At 45.9% G+C, this 22066-nt stretch overlaps 1 protein-coding gene across 3 annotated transcripts in view; it reads right to left on the bottom strand.

Annotated features, from left to right (window-relative positions):
- Positions 1 to 8504: 8504 nt before the first annotated feature.
- CDH4 (cadherin 4) overlaps positions 8505 to 22066 on the bottom strand; it is a 410156-nt gene continuing 396594 nt past the window's right edge. For all 3 annotated transcript variants that reach the window (XM_086852847.1, XM_086852848.1, XM_086852849.1), the window contains 6 exons: positions 21599 to 21741; positions 17724 to 17957; positions 16410 to 16643; positions 12203 to 12342; positions 10194 to 10358; positions 8505 to 8847 (listed from right to left, as the gene is read on the bottom strand). In XM_086852847.1, the coding sequence (XP_086708973.1) occupies positions 8641 to 8847; positions 10194 to 10358; positions 12203 to 12342; positions 16410 to 16643; positions 17724 to 17957; positions 21599 to 21741 (1123 nt within the window). In that variant the 3' untranslated portion in view covers positions 8505 to 8640. The remainder of the gene's footprint in view (positions 8848 to 10193; positions 10359 to 12202; positions 12343 to 16409; positions 16644 to 17723; positions 17958 to 21598; positions 21742 to 22066) is intronic.

Genomic DNA, 22066 nt, shown 5'->3' with positions numbered 1-22066 from the left:
TAAGATGCTCTGTGAAAAATTTAGAGGAGCATTTTAAGCAAGGAAAAAGTTGTTCCTTTTCTATTTATTATACACCGTGGAAGCGAGGCACTGCCTGGGTACCTGCAGCAAAGCCCTGCTCTCCATTTGCATGTTTCCTTGCATTAAGGACGGGAAGATGATAAAATGCTTTTCATCAGAGGCACTTAAATAGCAGCATTCTCCTGTACAAACACGCTTTCCTGCCCTGATGTACTCAGGAGTGTGTCTTAGCCAGGGCTTGGGGGCTGTGTACAGCCCCTGGCTGTGGTGGCATCCCGCACTGGGGCAGCAGGTAATGAGAATTTCTTGTCAGACTTGTCCCAGGTCCCCTGAGCCAGCACGGCTGTGGCACTGCAGCGATGTTTGGTTGTTCTGGGATGGATATTTGCTCTTGGCTTCATGCCTTTTACAAGAGCACAAATGTAATGTCAAAAGAAACCACTTTGGTAATGTACTTAGAAGTTAAATATTTTATACAGTACTATAGTGATGTGATGTATCTCCTTCCTGGCATTGCTTTTTGCCTGAGGTCTGGAATTTGGGGTCATCTCTGGGGCTGGATTCCTGCATCCTCTCCTCTGTGCCCCCTGTGCCTTTTTCACAGGGTGCTGAATTCCTTTCTGTCCCTACAAAATGCTAAAAAGCAGCTCAATCCCAGTTCGTGGTAAATTGTGAATTCTGATTATCCGATGGATATTGTTTGAGCTCTCAGGATCGATAGCACTATATTAAAGTGAGGTACTCACTCCTCAAGGCACAAGGTGAGGGAAGATTTGTGATGATAAATGTATGTCAGTCTGTGAGCTGTGAGCAGAGAGGAGGCTCAGGCCAGGGAGTCCTGACACAAACGTGTGTATCTGTGTCTGACCTGCACTCCATCCCAATCAATACGGTTTTCACAGGCCAGGATTACACCAGGGCTGCACTTTATACTCTGAGGTAACTCAAACTACTTCATAAAGTAATGAGTTTGGCTATAGATAGCACAGGTTAATGGCATGGTTGTTATGGACTTGGTTACAAAGCTTCCATGTGGCCTCAGATATTATAAATCTGCTTTATGAAGATTGGGAGTATTGACAGAGACCCGATTCTGCCTTATTCCTTCTGCAGCCTGACAGGGATTTTTGACAATCCGCTTTTAGCAGCTTCCAGCACAGGGAGAGAGAGACTTTATCTCTCTGAGGAAAACTTCTGGGTGAACACCAACTTGTTTTTTTTTTTTTTCACCAACATTTTTGAGTGCTTGGAGGGTAAAACAGAGCCAGGATAAGCACAAGCCAGAGGGGCTGAGTGCTGCTGGTGTGGTGGCTGCAAGAAGTGCTGGGGGCATTTTCCATTAGTTAAGGGAGCTACTTAGCTGGGCACGGGCTTCCCACAAGTGCCTGTACATCCCTGTCCCATCCTGGTCTTTTGAAGAATTTTGGACGCTGCTGACAGCAATAAATGCAGAGAAAGAGGCTCAAGCTTGGTGTCAGCCAGCAGCAGCACCTGCAAGTGCTGGGCAGAAGGGATGTGCCCACCAAGGCACTGTGAAGGTGCTCAGCTGCACACAGGACTCCACCATGTCACTGGTACAGCTGAGCACGTTTTTCTTTACAAGTGGGATGAATTTGACAGAAAAGAGGACTTTGGGCTTTTTTACCTTTTTTTAATATATTTTTTGAGCCTAGTAAATAGCTTGGCCAGTGATTAATAAAACATTTCACCTTCTCAATACTCCTGCCCTCACCCAGTGGCTGTTTTGACAGTAGTGCAGCATGGCATACAGAGCTAGGCTTGATTCTTTTTATGGTAGTGCTTCTTGTGTCTGTTAACTCAGTTTTTGGCTAAAGAAAACCTGCTCTGTATCTAAAAAGAAACTGGGGGGAGGGATGGGCAGGAAAAGGTCTTGGTAATGCAAAGGTTTTAGTCTGGAGAACAAAGAAAAGTTCAGTTATTTCATTTATTGAAAAAAAAAATCATAATCCCTGTGTGCTTTGGTTTGATCTAAACCAAATTCTATTTCAAATTCTGGTATCTGACTTGGGAGAAAAACCCCAACCCAAGAGCCTATAATAATAACTGTAATAGTAATTGTTATTTTTAATTTTGATACAAAAGTCCCTGGATTTAGGGGAGGGCAGCTGTTTCCATCAGCTTAGGAAAACTATTCACATGGTCAAAGTTAAGCATGCAGCTAAATCATTTGAGGAACAAGACTTTCTGCAGGCAGATAAGAGCATAATAACACGATGATGAGAGCCCAGCCTTCCACTGATAGCAGAAACTAATATTTGTGATGCAACAGTCTTGCATTATTCAGTAGTTAAAGATAATTCTAAGAAACAGAACAGCTTGAGAATTAGCAAAACTACCAATAAAATATTCTTAGCTGACTCTGGGGGGAAGTAAATTGCCATGTACAGGATTTGCATTCATCTTAATGTTTATTAAAAATGAGACAGCGCTGCTTTCCGCACGCGCGGCCAGAACAGCTCCACAGACCAGTGGAGTGTGACCTCCTGGCCTCCCTAACTCATGCCATGTGTGGGTTGTGTTGGGCTGGGAGTGATGGAGCCCCAGCTGCCCACCTGGACAAGTGCCCAGGGGTCCTGAGCGGTGCTGCCAGCGCTGATTGCTCATTGTGTGCCCGGCACCAGGGTGTTTGTCCCCTCTCCCAGGGGTGAAACCGCCAGGGAAGAGCAGCTGAAGAAAAGCAGGAATGTTGGCCCTGAAGATGTGCTTCTGTACACAGCAAGGCTGACATGAAGAGTTTGCACACCCACCTACAGCAGCTCCAGTCGTGACTTTGCCCCTGCACTTGTAGAGAAAGTGGAGAAATACAACTGGGAGAAGCAAACTCAGGTTTCCTCTGCAGGCCATCAGCTGGCCTGGGGTGCTCAGTCATTTCTTAAGGCCTTTTTGGACCATTCCTGTTCCCTGGCAGTGGGCAGGTGGAGGGGCTGGATGCCCTGATGCAGCAGTCAGGGGTGGCTGAAGTGTTAGCAGCAAGTAAAGACCCCTGAAAGTGCTGGAATTGTGCTAAAGCACAAAGATCTGGTGAAATTGCCACACAACTGATTTGCACCAACAGCTCAGTGCAGAAGAAATGGATCATTTTGGGATGTGGGAGGAACCTGCACCACCTCATCCATAATCCAAATAACAACAGGGGCCAGAGGAGAGCCACGCTCCTGCCTTTAAAGAGTGCAAATTTCTGCAGGAGCACCGAGATCTCCAAAAACCCCACTGATGTCTGTGCACCCGGACCCACACCTGCAACCAGACCAGCCCTTGCTGGCTCACTGTAAGAGCAACAAACAGTGACATGTGGGGAAGGAAAATGGCACAAAAAACCAACCAAACAAATAATAATAATAATAAAAAAAGCAAGTGAGACTATTCAAAAGGGGGACTTTATTTTTATTACACTGGAGCCAGGCGTCAGTGCGCCAGTTCAGCTTTGATACACAATAAATCAGCAAACCTGTCACTCAGTTTGGAAACCAAGATTGCAGTGGCACTAAAAACACATTGAAAACATTTACTTTCTTCCCTTTTTTTTTTTTTTTCCTCTTTTGTTTTTGGTACAAAAATGGTACAAACAACAATACAAAATATTTGTGCTGTTGACGGTTACAAAAAAAGGTTTTTGAACTGGGTTTTAACGGACGCAAACTTTTGCTTTTGCGCTTCAGCGTGAATACAGCAGAACAGCAGAAGTCTTCCTTGAGAACAACCACAGTCATGCGGGCTGCTACACAGCTTCTCCATCAGAAAGGAAACATGCAAAATCATCATTAAAATAATAATAATAATAATTAAAAAAAGTGCTCCAATTATACATCTATATGCTGTTGTTTTTTCCCCTATTAGATTTGTAGCTTCAAGCACTAACTACATTATGTACACTGTGTGTGAACAGTTGTGTGTGGGGTTGGTGTGGACTGGAAAGAACTTTTATTTTCCCCATGAAACCGAGTAAATTTGCGTGGGAGACACCTACGTTGTTTGGCTGCTGTTTTAAAACTTGCATTCATCGTGACACAGCATTTCCCCCCCTCTCCCAGTATTTTTTTTCACACTTACAAAGAAGATCTCCGAAAGACATGACAAATAAAAGTTCTGTATTTTACCTTTAATATTTTTTTTTTTTAGTTTTTTTTTTTAGATTAAACAAAGTTGCAATCTTGGCATATTGTGTGGTACAGACGCTGCACTGACCATCGACGCTCTTCAATGCCCGAGCGTTCACCCTACGTGAAGCAGTTCCAGGCGATACAGCCACCTCTGAAACCCCACTTCTGAAGGCTGGGTTTGGACCTGACCATCCCTAAAAACCCACGGGGAGCAAACTCCCCTTCACCATCCTACAACTGCCAATGGCATCGCCTGGTCCAACAAAAAAGGGGAAAAAATGGAAAACACAAAACCAGAAGTGAAACCATGACTAGAACGTGGGACACCTAGAACAGACTTGCCTATTTACTGTCATTAATTACCTGCTGAATCTCCTCCTTGCCTTGCAAAGCATTTCTGTGACTGACGCTGCTCCCAGTTTTAGGCTACATGATAAGCAGACCAGCAGGGCTGTGGGTCATGTTCTGCTGGGGGTGGCTGTGGGTACAGCAGTGACACTGGATCTGCACGGTCCCTGCCCTGGGGATGTGCAATCCTCATCCTTAGGCGGTAGGGAGGCCACCAGATGTGTCTGGCCCCAATGCCCTGGGTACTCACTGTCCCCATCCTTAGCAGGGAGAGGTGTGGCGGTGTCCCCTGGCAGTGCTATGGGCTAAAAGGGTGGGACAGTGGCGTTTTAGGGACGGGATCCCCTCCACCTGCCTGAAAAGAAGTCCTTCCCCACTGCCTTGCAGGGTACAAAGTGTGGGGATCACTTCTTCAAATAGTTTAATGTTTTAGTTTAGATTAGTCAGGGAACAGGGGCTCTGGTCTCAATGCATTAACCCCTCCTGTGGCCTCCCACAATAAGCAGCATCTGCAGGCTCAGCCAAAGGGTTCCTTGCCTCACTGCAGCTCCTTGTAAATCACCATCACCTCCAGCTACAACTGGCTGTCACCACGTCACATCCATGAGGATCAGAGTGGGACAGAGTGATGGCAAAGTCACCCTGTCAATGGGACTCCATGGATTTAATGTAAATTTTCTTAGCTGGGTTACAAACCATCAGTAACATTAGCAAGAAAAAAAGGTTTGTAGAAAGTGATCTGTTTTCATTGCTGGATGTGCCCTCGCTTACCTTCCACCGGTCCCGCTGTGAGAAAAGGGGCCTGATGCTGCTGCTGCTTGTGGGGCTGTAAAACTCAGAGAGGGAGGAGAAAGGGGAAGAGGAAAAGAAAGAAGAGGAGGGAAAGGTCCTGCAGAGGAAGACTGAGCAGAACTGGGTCAAAACACAATAATCTGGTAGGTTTGATTTATAGGCTCGTGGGATTGGAACGGCTGGATTGCAAATGCTGCAGAAAAGATATCTGCTGATTTAAAAAAAAAAATTGCCAGTGGAAACAGGTTGGTTTATTTTTAATCACTCCAAGAGTTTTGTTTGACTTAGGTTGCATAAATGTTCTTGAAAACCTGCAATGTTTAGACAAGCTGAAGTCAGACAACATCCCCTTCATGGCTAAGTGTCTCCTTTCACCGCTGGGGAGAGTGCGCGCTGCCGGTGGCCTGGAGCCGCCGTCCCACATCCCTGCCAGCCCAATCCCTACCTGAAATCCCTCATCCCAGCCAAAGCCGCAGCAGATGTTTAGCACTGAGCGCTCTGGAGCAGGGATTGAGCTCTCTCCCAGGGAAGCAGTGCCAGGTGGATGGCAAGGCAGAGCTCACAGCGGAGACCTGGCATTGCAGGATCCACGGGAGCATTCCAGGAGCCGCACGGAGCCGGCAGGCAGTGGCACCAACCCAACAGATGGAGAACCATCGCCCGGCCCTCGAGCTGAATCCTTCTCCTGTGTCGGTGATGAGGCTACAGCGACGGACACCAGCAGCGAGAAACACCAAGTGCGTCTTTATTATTCACTACACCTGTGCCCGGGCAGCTTCTGCAGAGGTGCAAAGCCCTGGTGGTGAAATATTCCAGCCTGTGGCTTTCCCAAAAGAAACGGGGGAGGATCAAGAGTGCCATGGGTAAGGAAGAGAGGCTGCAGGGCCACGCAGCCTCTGTGCCAGGAGGCTGGGAACAGGGGCTGTGAGGCTTGCCAAGAGTGGCCAAGAGGAGGGGGATGGCACACGGCAGAAGCAAACCAAGACTGTCATGGTGCTCACACAGGATGACTGAGTTCACAACGATGGAATGGGAATCTGGAAGAGTGTCAGGTGCTGCCAGCCCATGCCTGTGGTGGGACATCCTCACCTTGCTGCTGCCATTAGCGCCGTCCCTCTCCTCTGAGGTCCACACTATTGCCTTCTGGTCTCCTGGAGAACCTTGGGTGAGAGTGAGTTTGCTCTCCAAGCCGTGAAAGACAAACTGACCCGTTGACTCACCGACTGACCGACCAAGAGAAAAAGAAAGATCTCACCCTTGGTGGTTAATAAAATCCTGGTAATGCTGAAGTCCCCTCGGGCAGACTTTTACCACATTCCACTCCATACAAGACACATTTCAAATGCTCATTAATTTACAGAAATTGCATTTTATAGAAAATATGATACAATGAAATATAAAATGCACTAGGAGCATTTCAAAAATCTATAGAGACGATCTTGCAGCCCAGTTTACCCTCTGAAAGGTGCCCACTCATCACCGCAAGCTCTCCACCTCTCATTCTCTCTCTCATGTGCACACGCTCGCTCCCCCCGCCTCCCCCCCTTTAACTCTTAGCATTCAACTTGAGAATCAATAGAGATATCAAAAAAAGCGTGATTATCCCCTGGATAATCACCTTCCAATACTGTGCACATTCTTGGATTTAAAGGAAAATATATCTAAGCACTTTTACAAGTTTTAGCGAACCCACTGCAAAATCGTCTGCAGAATATAAAACACAGGTAATCCAAGATTTCATAGCACATTAATTAAGTGGCTCATAATCCATTAAATGTGGTTTATATTACACATCCATGCAGTCTAAATCATTTTACAAACATTAGACATAAACCCACTAGTCCAAATCAGTAAAGGAAAAATGTAATAAAAAAAGCTAATAACTATTTGTTATTGGTTAAACTGACCCTACATATAAACTAGGTAGTTTGCTACCATTTATAATACTGATGTTGAATTATGCCTGGATGCTGCGAAACCTCTTGCTTACTTGGCAATGCTTGAGCATATTAACCACAAGATACTTAACAGGCCCTCGTCGCACTTCTTCTCCAAAAAAAACACATTTACTACAGATAGCAGCGCCTACCCATCGAATAGAAAGGACACACGTTAGCTGAGTTACACCATGTTGTTGAGCTTTGGCTACTAATGCTCCAAGGCATTAATGTGGCATACTAGACTAACTCCATACTTAGGGATGGGCAAAGTGTGGGTGACCTGTCCCCGTCCTCGGCACTGCCTGGGCGCAAACCCTGCCTCAGCCCAGGGGAGCAGCAGCGGAGCGTCCTCAGGGATGGGGGACACCGCCACCGGCACCAGCAGCTCACCCCGCCGCTGCGTCCGTCGCTCGCGAGGTCGTGGGAGCCAGAACACGGCGATAGCAGAAAAACAAACAGATGGGCCTTTGGTCATGTCACCATTTACTTTGTAGGGTTTTAGGCAAGGGCTGTCGGAGATTTCTGTTGCAATAACCAAAGGCTTTATCAATGCTATAGTTCTATGCAGCTACATTGAGTGTGACCAGGGGCCAGCACAGCCCTCTGGTCAGTATTTTGCATCTGATAACACTGAATTATATACAACATGATGACTAGTTCACCACCTGCTGAGGCTTAAAGATGGCTGTTAAGATTTCGACTCAAAACATCTCCCCCCCTCCCCACCCCCCATCCTCTTCCACCCCGGAATGAGTCACCCCCTTAAAAAAAAAAAATCCAACAAAATTAAACGAAACAAAAAAAGGCAAAAAAGAAACAATCTCCACAGTTCCTTTTTGTTAACTCCTTCCCAGCTAGAACTGGCTTAGGGTCACAGGGAGTGCTGCCCAGGATGGTTGTATGTTTGTTTTCATCACTCCTGAGATTGAAGGGAATCTGACACATGCACCAAAAGGCACTTTCAAATATATATATATATATATATATTTTAAAAACAGTGCTTCTGTTCTAAGAAATTCAAGTTAAGACAGAGTGCCTTTCACTCTCTTTAGTCATAAAGCAGGTAAACGAGCAATATCCCAGCTGACATTAAAAAAACAAAAAAAAACCCAAAAAGAAACCTGCAGCAGAGACAAGTGTTCATGCGAGACAGCTCAATAGTCTAAGAAAAAAAAAATACAAAGGAAAGAAAGAAAAAAAAAAAAAAGAAACCTCCTATATCACCACTAAAAATAACAATACAGTCAGCAGGGGATATTAATTAAAAAAGCTGCCACATCTGTACAGTTCTTGCTCCTGCATCGGCTCTTTTTGTTAACGTTGTCTGTGGGTTTGTTGTTTGTTTTTTTTTTTTTCCTTAATTTTTTCTTTTTTTTTTTTTTTTTAATTTTTTTTTTTTTTAATAAGATGAGGTCAGTTTAATCTTCCTCTCCTCCCCCATACATGTCCGCCAGTTTCTTGAACCTGGGCCCCCAGTCGTTCAGGTAGTCGTAGTCCTGGTCCCCGGAGCTGGAGGAGTTGAGGGAGCTGACGGAGCCGGCGGTGGAGCCGCTGCCCTCGTAGTCAAAGACGAGCAGGGAATCGTAGGGGGGGGCTGTGGGGTCGTTGTCTGCTGCACGCAGGCCCTGGAGGGGTGAACACACAATGTCAATGCCCACCGTGGGGTTTGTGCTGGGGGGATCCCTGCAGCAAAGCTAAAAGGGAAAAATGAACGTCCCGGGGCTTCCCAGATGCACCTCTGGGTTCAAAGACCTTTCAGCTGCCCCCAGCAGAAAACCCAGTAACTCCCAGTGTCCCTAAAAAGTATTGAGTGGCAGGGGAGTTATTTCCAATGATACATTTCTGGATCTGGAAAGCTTTCTGTCCTGGCCAGCGTGTCCTTCATGGGGCTGCCTGTTGAGATTTCCAGCTTAGCCAGTGAAACAAAAACCAGCACACTTCCTCTCCCACCAATATTTAAATTCTGATGATTTTCATTCATTCAGGAAAACAAAATAATAATACTAAAAAAGATCACTCCTGGCAAAATTCTGCAATTAGCACAGACATGGGGTGTGCACCCTGGGCTGGCGGGCATTGCTGCTCCTGTGCGGTGTGGGCAGCAGGGTAGTCAGGCCATGGAAACGGCCTCGGGATATGGAGAAAAGAATTGCTTTGCTGCAGAGCCCAGCGTCAGGAAAAGCCGGGTGGAATAGCCCTGCAATAAAGCAAATGTTCCACATTCCCACCTTCAGAAGCCCTGGCCTCGGAGTGGGGAGCTGGAGATGGTTTTAGCAGCAGGGCCGTGTGTAAGAGCGAGTCTTCAGGAGCATGGATGTGTGTAAATGTGAGTGAAGGATGGGCAAAGGGACAAAGGAAGAAGGGATTTTAATGATGAAAATGAGAAAAGCACAGCAGGAAATGCATGTAATAATAGAATTAAATGGCTGTAACATTTTTCTGGCTTAGGAAATAGATGGTGTGCTTTGTCTCGGAGGAAATAATGCATTGATTGGTTTGTAACCACTCAATCACTCAAAACTAAAAATGAGATAAGAAATACCAAATGGATAGATATTTGTACAGGCAGATAAAGGAGCAGTAATCTAACATAAAATAAAGAAACCTCTCTGATCTGAGTCTCTCTGTACTGCAAACTCTTTGAGGCTTTACACCAAACAGAGCTTACGAGGAAGGCATAGACTGCTGAAATAATTACAAATCCAGAAGCAACCAATGGCTCATTCTGCCTGGGTGCTGAAAACCACTGTGTTTGCAACACCCACAAGACAGAAATCTTGTTTTTTTTCTGGTTCAATGCCTTCATTAAGCCAAGCCCTGCATCCTTTGCTCATGCCAATCCTTTCCGTGGCTGGCATCAGACTTCTGGCATGAGCAGCAGCACTGCTTGGTCCGTGCAGTCAGGGAAACCTGACTTTAGCTGGCTGCTCAAGCTTTGAAGACAAAACACAGAACCCCCTACAGAACATACCTCATTAATAAAATCACCAATATCCCCTGGATGTGGGATTACTGGTCTTATAGGATACTGTGGTTCAGCACCAATAGGTCTTTCATCCACCCTTCTGACTCCAGGTGTCTTGTTCAGCACATGGTCCATGGTCTCTGGCTGCTGGAGCTGGCTTAAATCGTAATCCTGTGACAAATGGGAAGGCACAGTGTGAAACCCAGAGCTTTTCCTTCAGATCACCTGCTCATTCAATGTGCAAACAAGTCAAGGGCTCTAATTCTGTTTCAGCTGAAGTTTGATAGCAAATCTTATCCCTCGGTATGTAGCACCTCCATCTAAATTAGAGATGAACCTGACCTCTGAGCAGCTCATAAAATTGACCTCCTAAGAGTGTATCTTATAAGTTAAATCAAGTATTTAAATACTTTCTGAATACTTCACGCAGCAACTAAATATTTGGGATAAAACCCTGGCTTTTGTTTGTGTGTGCATATGTGTACACATAACTTTTTTGACAAAATACACATTATAATGTAGAGACACAGTGTTGGTAGACATATTATTGCAATTACATTTCTACAGAAGTAAAAACATTAAAATGTGTTTTGCATTTATGCATGTAGGCTTTTCAAAGTAATTATGTTCTTTTTGCTTGTGAAAAATCCCAACAGAATAGGTTTCTATCATGAAATGAGAACCAGGTAATATTTCATTAAAAATGTATTCATGTAGGTAATGGTGTTTTGCTGCTCATCCTTTGCTGTTATTTTTAACGAATCCTTCCTAAAATATTTAAGCCTACAGTGTAGTTGCCTGAAACCAGACACTTCAGCTACTTGGAATGCTTAGAACAGTGCTTTGTTCTACCAGGAAAACTATCCTTGTGCTCAGACAGGGATGATTGAATCTCCAGGAGCAATATTTATAAATAACTTGACAGCGAGAAGACAAAAAAGAAATGTTAATTGCGAGAATTTTTATGTGGAATAAGAACTTTTCGAGGTTTGGGTAAACTCCTGCCTCAAGAGTTTGCCATGGCAGCTCTCCCCGAGCTCGCCTTCGGAGGCTCCAGGACCTCCACGGCAGGATGTGCTGCAGGGCTTTTGTGGGATCCCTAAGCACTGACCTGCAACCATGCAGTCCAATTCAAAAAGCAAAAATAAAGCCATTACACAATGTACACCCATGTAATCTGCATGAACATCGTATTTGAGAGGGTCCTGGGCTCTTCACTCGTGTTTGGTAGGAGTAAAAAACCAGTGACTCCAACATGAGTGACCAAACTCTGCTATTTTAGCTGAGGAACTGGACACATAGCAGTGGAAAAGCACATCCCAGGAGTGCAGGCCAGGGGGGTTTTCATGCAACATCAGCGTTGGTGTCTGTAGGAAGAGCCACTGGAGGAAAGCTGACGTGTTCAGGCAGCCTGTGGCTCAGGGCTCTGTCACCCAGCAAAGCTTTGCCACCACGCGCTGCGTGGTGAAAGAGAAAATCCCCAAATCTCTTTAGACATTTCTCACAAACCATGTCCAGAAATTAAAAGGCATTAAAGGCACATTAGAGATGATTAAGTAAATGCAGGGAAAGCCCACAGAAGCTCAAGGCTCAAGCAAGCCAAGGCAAGAGACTGCAGCCACAGGGCTGGGCAGGGCAGTAGCTGCTGGCTGGTTTTATGAATATCTCTGGTAAAATACACAATTTTAATGACTTAAGTAACAAAAATATGGTTTGAACATGAGTGTCAATGGAGTGATTTATAGTCCTTCCCCAGCAAGCTGCCCAGGGGGTAGAAAAATCCCTGTGGCACTGGCCTCCTGGCATCATCCTGCTTGCACAGTCCCAGTAATATCCTGAATCTCCTGCACCTGCTGTCTCTTCACCACACCAGGGAAGCCAATAAAGCTGCCTGGTCATAAATAAAAGAACACAACCCTTTGCACGTACTGTATTAAAAATAATGTGGTTTCTGCCTTTTTGAGAGTACAGACTGCACAGCTGCTCCTTGGCCACAACTCTGGGGCTCTTCTCACCTGGTCCTCCTCTCCACCTCCCTCCTCGTCGTACTTGAGGATGTTGTCCCTGACGTCGTCCTCGGGGTCGATGAGGAGCTGCTTGGTGTGGCGCTCCTTCTCCCGGCGCTTCATCCACACCACGAAGAGCAGAACCATGGCTGCAAAGGGGAGGAAGCTGGGTGAGCTGGGACCTCCTGCAGCACAGGGCCAGGCTGAGGGTGTCCTAACACCTACCTCTGCCCACTGCAGAGAACCTCACTGGCTGCTGGAAGGAGGAATGAAATGTTAACCCACTGCATGGTCTAATTTTTAAAGGGGAGATCAGTGAGAGCTGTAAATACTGTGACAGATTCCCACTACAAACATTTCTTTAAGATCCATCACCGATGCTGATTGAGCTGATATTAATCAGGAGTAAAGCACACAATCAAAGGAGATGAAACCAGGAAGTGTGAAAACTGTGGCTCTCTGAAAATATTTGATCTGAATCCTGAGTTTTCAGGATTAGATTTCCACCTTTATTTTATTCAGGGGCATAAAGATGGAGGAAAGAGAGCTGCAGAGAAGGAAACAGGTGCAGATACCCAACATTTGTGCACAAAGGGCTGTTCCAGCAGCGTGGCACAGGCTCAGCCCATTCAGGTCATGAGCCCTGACTGTGGCAGTCTCTGTTGTTTTCTGTGGTTGGCCAGGCAAGACTGATCTGGGGAGGATGCACAACACTGGGTCCTGTAATCCAATTTGGCCGCCCTCATATTCTTCTTTGGTCCATGAGGGAGGCTCTTAAGACATCTGAGATTAGATTAGCCAGGACATTAGCACATGCATTTGGCCATCAACTTGGAAAGCAAATCTCAGATCATCTGAAATCCTTTCAGAGAGCAGGGCTAGCTTTGCAGAATGAGGGAGAGCAAATCTGGTAGCACACAGCCAAGCTCCTCAGGCATCAGCATTCACATGCCAGGCTTGGCTAATCTCTCCCAGCACAGTAACAGGGAGAGATGAGCAGTTCTTGAATCATGAGAAATTTTTCCTTTTTTAAAAACTTTACCCACAGGGAACACTGGCTCACTGCTCCACACCCTCACCCTTCAAAGGGACACCCGCGTCCCAGGGGCTGTGTGCTCCTAGTGAATTACTGCATGCAAGATTATCTGGGAACTCAAGTCTCCACTAACGTAAGGCAGCCAGATCTTGTCTTCTTCAAGAATGTGCTAATACATTTGTTTTCATTCTCCTACTCGTAGCTGCAAATAATGCCCTGGACAATGAGGTTCAGCCTGGGCAGCTGCTGCACTTACACCTCCCACCATCTGTTCTCCCCTCCATTCTCTGTGCAAGCCCCACACTGAGCTGTGACGGTGGCATTTTGCAGGAGAAGGGAGCAATGGATGGACAGTGGAGGTGGGAACAAGTGCCCCTGGTTCATCCTCAACTGTGCCAAACCAACGCAGCCAACACAAGCTAACCCAGGCAGGATGTGAGATCCCAAAGTTTGGGGTTTTTAGCTGAGACCAGACCCTGGGGACATGGATGGGCCATCCAGCTTGCAGGAGGAGGTGGATAGGAGAACCCAAATTCTTCCTCTCAGCACCAAAGTGTTTATACCCAACAAGAACTCAGTGAAGTGAGCGAAGAGGACCGGACAGCTAATTACTGCCATTGTGTGCCAATTGGCAGCCATCCCTGCCTGCCAGCCAACAGAATTGTTTTCAGATAGTTCAGCATATCTTTAATGCTTATCCCAGATCTATTCAAGAAAGCAAGAAAGAAAAGGAAAGAAAATGTAACTCTCATCTGTAATATAAAACCTCTGCTATTTAGCACACTATTGAAGTCCTTTTTTCATTGTTCCTTTTCAAGTTTCTCACAACAAGATACCTGACTGGTCCACAAAGACAATATTATAATGGTTACTGGGGTTTATCTTTTTATTTCCCTTTTTTTTTTTTAAATGATACTTTTTCATGCACTTGTGGAAAAAACGGTGCCATTAACGCCTTTACAGCTACCTTGGAAAAAAAAAAAAAGACCTTCAAAGTGTCAATGGTGGATATAGTGCACTCTCCTTCCTTTTATTCACTCTGCAGAATGGGAAGTGCTATTACTGCTGTTAGAACCATTTTTGCTCTGCATGTAGTTTTCCTTGAAATCTATTGTCTTCACCCTTCACAATTTTTACCGCATTGCTCTTCTAAATGTGTTATTTGTGCAGCTAATGCATCAGGTAGCAAGAGGAAGAAAAAAACCCCTTTGAGCAAAGGTAAAGGCACAAACTTCCTTCACAGGAGCAATCTTGGATCTGTCCCCTTATTTCTTCTTCCTTTTAAAGTCATCCAGCTTTGACCTGCTGACTCTAAAATGGACAAACAGCACAAGAAAATCCCTCTTCTGCCTTTTTCTAGGCTATTGTTTAGAGGTCATGATATGAAACAGATAGAAAGGAGGCAAAACACTGGAAAGATGTAACTGTAAAACTGCTCATTGCAAATTACATTTTTCATCACTGATACAGTGCTTTGCAGCTCTCCAAGATAAAAAAAAAAGTCAATTAGAATTACAATGAATGTAAAAATAAGCTTTTGTAATAAAACCCGTAATTTAAAATGGGATAATGTATCTGAAAATGGAAAGAGGAATCTCTTAAATCAAATGTCCTTCAGCTGAAGTTAATTTCAGTCAATAGGATTTTCAACCGTTTTAAATTGTATTTTAGCACTGGATTTATACAAGAGCAGCAAAAAGACCTGTGTTTAATCACTTCTGTGGCTCCAGTGCAAACTTTGAGCTGAGGGGCAGCAGCAAACCTGCAGAGCAGAAGGAGGTGAGGCTGATGAACACCTTCATCTTCATCGGGACGTGTGACTGCGGTGCCCTGAGCAGCCAAAACTGGGAATGAAGGGCAGGAATTGGGCACAGGGAGGCTCCATCAGCTCAGCTGGGCTGGGAGAGCAGCAGGGTCTGCACAAAACTCCTCACTCTCCATCCTGATCCAGTAGATCAATTACATGCCACCCCTCCCACCACCAGCCCAGGGTGTGGATGGATGTCCAGGGGTGGCCCATGCTCCTACTGTACCATGGCATGTCCCCATGAGGTGACATCTGGAGCATATGTCACTTTGTCTGCTGTTAAAATGCATTGAGGGTAAATATTAAATGTGATTTAGCACCATAACTCCCATTAGCTTTAATGAGAGTCCCATGGATTCTTCCTGTGTTTCTTGATGAATATTTACCTCATTGTTCATTTCAGAGCTTGTTTTTATCTATTCCTACTGTGCCAACTCCTGCTTGAAGTTATAATAATATAATTTTTACTTTTTAAGTGTGCACACACATGGTTGTTGATAATGCTCATGGAAGCTTGGGACTGACAGCACTCTGGGGCAAAAGGGAAGTTTTGCCTTGAGGAAAGGGATGGCCAGTCCTTCTCTGTGATGTATCCCCAGCCCTCCATCGTTTCTGACAAACTGGGAATCCTTCCTCTGAAAACACTCATAATCCCACATGACCCCCTGATCTGAGGTCATTTTAAAAGCAATGGGAATAACTATCATTCTTCTTTTCCTTGGAAAAACCAGGAAAACCCAGTTATGCCCTGGCTCTGCAAGGGACTAGCCAGACTCTCATAACCAGTGTATGTAACACTGGGAACCAGTATATCCACAGCCAGCCAGACATGAGAGCTGTGGGAGAATCTGACAGAGATATTTGGAAGAAGCCTTCAACTTTATCCTGCAAAAAGTGGACGATCCTATCACACTCACTACTTACTGGTTGTTGTCAGGTGTAAAAATGTTTGCAAAGCTACATGAAGTCTTAGGTCTGACACAGGCAAAGCTCATTTTGCTGATGCTGCAGTGAAGGAGGTTTGAATGCAGATGTGTGAACCACCCCCACAGCCCAAGCTCAGGGACCTGCTCTGCATGGAGCTTGAAAAATACAGGCTATAGGAAAGAACAACAGGGAACAGGGAAACATGAAGGAGGGTAGGTTTAGAGCAGATTTTGGGGAGAAATTCTTTACTGTGAGGGTGTGGCAGAGGTTGCCCAGAGAAGCTGTGGCTGTCCCATCCCTGGAAGTGTCCACAGCCAATTTGGATGGGGCTTGGAGCAACCTGGGATAGTGGAAGGTGTCCCTGCCTGTGACAGGAGGGCTGGAACAAGCTTTAAGGTCCAGCCCAAAGGAGTCTGTGATTTCAGGCCAGGCCCTGTGGTACTCACTCAGTAAGATAATGATGCAGATCAGGATGGCAATGATGGCCCCTGTGCCCAGCCCTGCAGCAGCCACGGCCCCGATGGTGGTGCAGTCGCCGTTCTCGTCACACGGGCACACCTTCACCTTGATGACAGAGGTGTTGTACAAGGGGGGGTTTCCTGAGTCTGTCACGATGATGGGCACATCATACACGCCTGCTTCCAGGTACATGATCCTCAAACTGAGCTGGGCGTAGTCCCCTGGAGACCAGGACAGACAGACACACAGATGACAGACACTGGTAGTGCCTTGCAGCCACACTTGTGCAGGCTTCTGAGCCCTGCAGAAGAGGTTAGCAACAACACAACTGGGCAGGACAGCTTCAGAACCCTGCCCCATCAGTCTGACCAACAACCAGCCAGTTGGCTGAAAAAAACAGTTTTCAGCTTTTCAAAGTTTTAAATTGTGTTTTAGAACACGGTGTGTTCTCACTGCTGCACAGAACTACCTGGATGCCATTTGCAAATCTGTTTGCATGTGTTCAAAATGGCATCAAACACAAAAAGGAACACATGGATAATGCTTCCTGAGGCTGGGCTGCCCCTGGCCACTTGTGTAGGCTCTGTACTCACTCACCCTTCCACCTGAGGATTTTGGGAACTCACTGACGACAGGCACAGGCAGGTAAACCCATTATGACTGAGCCCTGAGCTGTGAGGGCACAAGCTGTTGCCCCTGGTCTGGCAGCCTCTGCCAGACCTCAGTGAGAGGGACCAGCATTGTGGCCAAAACCAGCCCATAATTCCATGACATTTTCCATGCTCTGCTGAAACTACCACTAACCAGAGCAATTAGGACCATTTGTGGTTGCACACTGCAATATAAAAATCCTTCACATACTGGTAATCTTCACACTTACCTAGCCCTCCTGGTTCCATGGTAAATTAAAAGGCTGCCTTTATGCAATTATGGTCAGAGAAATGAACATTGATCCTGATTGTGGCTTATGACAATTACACTGGAGGAACATAAGGAAGACTGATAATAGCTTTTTTCCCCTTGGCCATTATGGATGATTTATACTCTGTTCACTACTGATAACTGTTCATAATTATGAACTGCATTAAAAAAAGCCAAGTGCCAAGGCTCTTAGAGTTATGCTGCAGGTCTGATACAAATCATTTCTGATTAACTATCTTGTCTATAATGTCAGCCGTAATGTGCTTTAAAAAATAAAAACCAGATAAAAAAAGTGGGAAAGTTTCGAAGTTGGAAGCCACACGTGGGGCTCATTAGTGAGCCAGAGCCCAAATGTGCTCAGGATTGCCTGCCCCATTTACCATTGAGCCGTGTGATGGTCCAGTTCTTCCTCACTGCAGATGGCACACTTGGCAGCTCGAAGACGAAGGGCCCCACGTTTGGATCGATGTCAGCGTCCGCGGCGGTGATGTTGATGACATTCAGGTTTGGCTTCTCGCAGATCTGCGCCTCCTTTGGCAGCAGCTCCGGAGCGTTGTCGTTGATGTCGATCAGGTAGATCTGCAGAGTGCCGGTGCCGCTGGCAGGGGGGATTCCTGCACGGGAGACACGGGCCTGTGACCTCCAGCTGGGAAGGCAGAGGGATTGGCAACACCACGGAGCAGCCCCCTCTCCACCTTCCAGTTCCAATAAACCAGGATTTTCACCTTCCCTCCCTGGACCTTATTAGGGACATACTGCACTTTCATGGTCCCTTGCTCTAAGCGGTATAAAACTTCCCCAAGCCTCCTAATGTTGCAGTTTTTCACTCCTGCAGAACAGGAGGTTGAGTTCTGCAGATCTGTAGCCTGCAGCAATGCCCCTAGTCAAACTAAAACTACAAGCAGGTAATGCCAAGCTGCTCCTGCAAATCTTGGTAATGGCTGTTTTGTAGAAGAAAAACCATTAGAAAGAGAGCTGACAAGAGGAAGAAGAGGGCTTGGAGGGGAGAAAAACCTAAATAGTGTAACCCATTGACCAGCATTTACTGTGGCACTTGCTGGCCAATTCTCAGCTTTGCAGACCATTACTCTGCTTCAAGGGAAGCCCAACTCTCCGGCACATCCCACATCCAGCCCCAGCTGTAGTGGTGAGAGGTCCCTGCTTGAAGCCCACAGCATGAGCCATCAGCAGACACGCTGGGTGATGCCACTGACCCCCAGCAGCAGTGTTATGTCCCAATACACAATTCCTCATCCTCTCCATGTCTGTCCCAGCCAGCAGGGATATCACAGCACAGCAGTCCTGGTCCTCCACCCCTTTTTGATGGAGAGCCACATTTGTCAGACTAATGACTACTCACACAAAGTAGTATCTGCTCTGGCAGGAGAGAACAGCCTTCCCAGAAATGGCACAGTGTTCTTCATTTCTCTCCCCACACATTTATCTGGCAGCTCTGTGTTCTCCTGCCCTCTGCCTGCCTCTCTCGTCTGGCAGCATGGCTTCAGACATTCTTTTTAAAGTTTGTATTTTCAGTCCTGCCCCTTCCTCCCAGTGCTGGATACAAAGCTACACAAACCCCTTCCCCACCAGGCTTCTGCTTCCACAGACCTTCCTACCTACATTCCTTTCTCCATTTCTCAAGGGAGCCTCAAAAATTATGAAGGAGCCCTGGAAATCCTTTTTTCATTGTTCCCACATAAGCTCTTCAACCATAGATTCTCATCCTTTCATCTTGTAAGCATGGGGTAGGTCTCCCTCTAAAACAATGTCTTTTGATCAGCCTTGAAAGCTTCTGGAGAGGCAGACAGCCCACCAGGATACTGGGGCTGAACATGAAAACTGACTTTTGGGACCAAGCAAAGTGATTTTACTGCTTTCACATTACCCAGAGTATCTTCTGGGATAAAAGCAAGGCTCCCACTGTAACCTCTGAGACAGACTGAACATAAACCCTCAGTCCTGAGAGGCAGTAACTAGCACGTGGCTGAAATAACCTACAATTGCTGCACATACAAATGCACTTTTGTAGGGCCATTGAGTATTGTTGGGATCTGAGTCCGGGTATTTTTGTTTCTTTGTGTTCCTGAGTGCAGCTCTGGGGCAGTTTTAGGAGAAATGAAAAGGTCAAGTCCTACAAACTATGGAACATTTCACATTATTTCAGCTGTCTCATACGGAGAGAGCAAGGACACAGAGCAGGTACTGATGTGCAGTGAAGGGTCCTTGGACTTAATCCTCAAGAGATGAGGAATACAACAGCACCACTGACTCCAGTAGAGAAGCTGGTCTGATCCATGAAATTAAGATTGAAATACTAATGAGAAAAGGAAGAAGACATCTACATTTAACTGTTGAATTCTCCATCACTGCCTTTTGCAGAGGGCCAGTGTCTGCATTCCCACAGCAAGGTATAAGCCAAGGTATTTTCATGCTCAGCTCTTTGTTTCATGAAACCTGCTGGAATAAGACACATTTAAGTTCTCAGCTTCCCTGGGAGATTGGCTGAAATTGGCTGAGGGGTTCAAACACTGCCAGGCTCCACTTTTGTGTAGACACAGCGTGATCCAAGGGACCCTCTCCTAGGAAACCAGGTTAAAACTGTGCTGTTGATTAGGATTCCCCTTTTGCCCTCCTTACATTACAGCCAAGACTTTTCTTAAAGACAGCATCTCCACACTGGAGCCCAGGGAGCCAAAGAGAGCATGTCCAAGGAGCATTGGCTAAACTTCTTCTTTATCACATACTGAGAAGAGCAAAAAGAACTTCAAGGAAAGAAGATGCTGCTACTTCTTCAAGAAAGAGAGAAAAATCCCCATCAAAACCCTTGACCCAAAGCTTTTCTTTGATGCTGGAGAACCTGGAACTTGGGAGCAATGTGGCAAGAGTCTATTAGCCTAGATGAAACTTTAGCTGTTATCCTAAGCACTCTAGACAGAATTTTAAATAAGGTGTTGCTTTATGTGCATTTTAATGGCTGCAATATACCAGTGATAGATTAATTTTTCAGAATAAAGAGATTTATCTAGGCCTTCACTTTCTGAGCTGCTGAATGATGGATGTGGAGGCATTGATGCACTGCTGCATCAGCACCACAGCCAGGGAAAGGGGTTAACTCCACATCACTTTGCACCAAGTGCCTGGAATTTGCAAGGTCAGATGGTGAGGATTAAGTTGATAGGTTCAAACTCTACTACTGTGTCTGTGAACAACCTTGGCCTCCTCATTTGACCTGTTCTGCCCTATGGCTTTTACAGATGAACACCACTAGACCCCTCTGAGAATATTTTGAATTTCCCTGTCCTGGCTGCATTCATGGAGGGGAAGCTTAGGACGGGGCTGTGGGGTGAGTCCTACCATTCATGGCACAAAAAAGGGGCAGAATGCACTTCTTGGTACAGCTCCTCAGCACTGAAACTCTTCCCTGAGTTCCCCTCACCCCTGTGACCTTGGATGCAATGACTGAAGTGATGCATGGAGCTCCTCAACCTTTTCCAGATGGAGCAGCTGAGCAATTTACCAGCATGGCCACATTTGGGTGTGGTTAGCAAAATTTGTCAATTCCTCCTAAGGAGGATTAGGAAGAGAAAAGCAGGGCAGCAGCACTGGGCTGCCTTCCCTTGGGCAGAAGTTCTCAGCGCTGACTGGACCAAAAGCACCAAGTGAGCTTCAGTGAGAAGAGCAAACAGGACTTCTCCAGGAGATCTGACTGGCTCGAGTGCCTTTGGTAACAAGCGCAGTAGCACCCACATCATCTGATGATGGCTGCACGCTTCTGGAAGGCAGTGTCCAGAAAGAGCCCAGCTCACAGACACACCTTTTATGAAAGCCACCACATTTCAACAGGTGGGCTTACTTTTAATACCCTCCTGCCATCCCATACAATTATTCCTTGTTTCCTGATGGAAGGCCTCCTGAATGCTCTGATAAGTGCCTTTGGGGGGATTACCAGGACTGGTGTGCTCGGCAGCCCCTGGAGAGCACATCCCTCTGACACTATTTTAGGTTCAGGCTACACCACTACACTGAACTCCCCAAATCAATTTTCCATTTGTCCTCCCTTTCCCTTAATAACACTCTCCATATACTGCGCGCATTTAATTTACTCCAGCAATTTCCCGTCCCACTTTCACATTTTTGACCATAAAAACCTGGGAAAAAGATAACTTATACTGACAACTCTGTCAGGGCATCATTTCTCTTAATGCATCACATTAGAGTCTTATTGAAGCATGAACAATGTGAAGCCTGGGCTCACCGTTGTCAGCCGCCAAGAATGTGGCCTCGTAGACATTATTCTTAATGTAGTCTGACTCTCGATCAAGGACAGCAGCAGTAGTGATCTGACCATTTGTGGCATTAATGTTCAGCCAGTTTGCAGGATCTGACAGCTTAGAGTATCTACAGAGAAAGGAAATAAATACATGGCAGTCTTTTCACTGACACATCCTTAATATTGCTTGAAATACGTTTTTTTCTGGACTCCTGACCCGTGATTCAAAGGACCTTTGGATAACTGGTTTTGTTGACAAACACAATGCTAATTGAGTATCCTGTTTTTGACCTTTACAATTATTCAATTTTTCAATTACTTTAGTTTTAAAGGTTCTTCTTTCCACTAAGTGCCACTTACATGCCAGTTTCCTGCTGCTAGGAGAGGACATTTCCTGAGGTCTCTGCAGCTGAGGAGAAACGGGCTCTGCAATGACCATTGCATTTGTATGCC

Source organism: Cyanistes caeruleus, chromosome 16 (assembly GCF_971803275.1).
Source record: "Cyanistes caeruleus chromosome 16, bCyaCae1.hap1.1, whole genome shotgun sequence".
In the NCBI taxonomy this organism is placed as follows: Eukaryota; Metazoa; Chordata; class Aves; order Passeriformes; family Paridae; genus Cyanistes; species Cyanistes caeruleus.
Note: the sequence above shows the minus strand (reverse complement) of the source record. Positions and strands in the feature narration are given on the sequence as shown.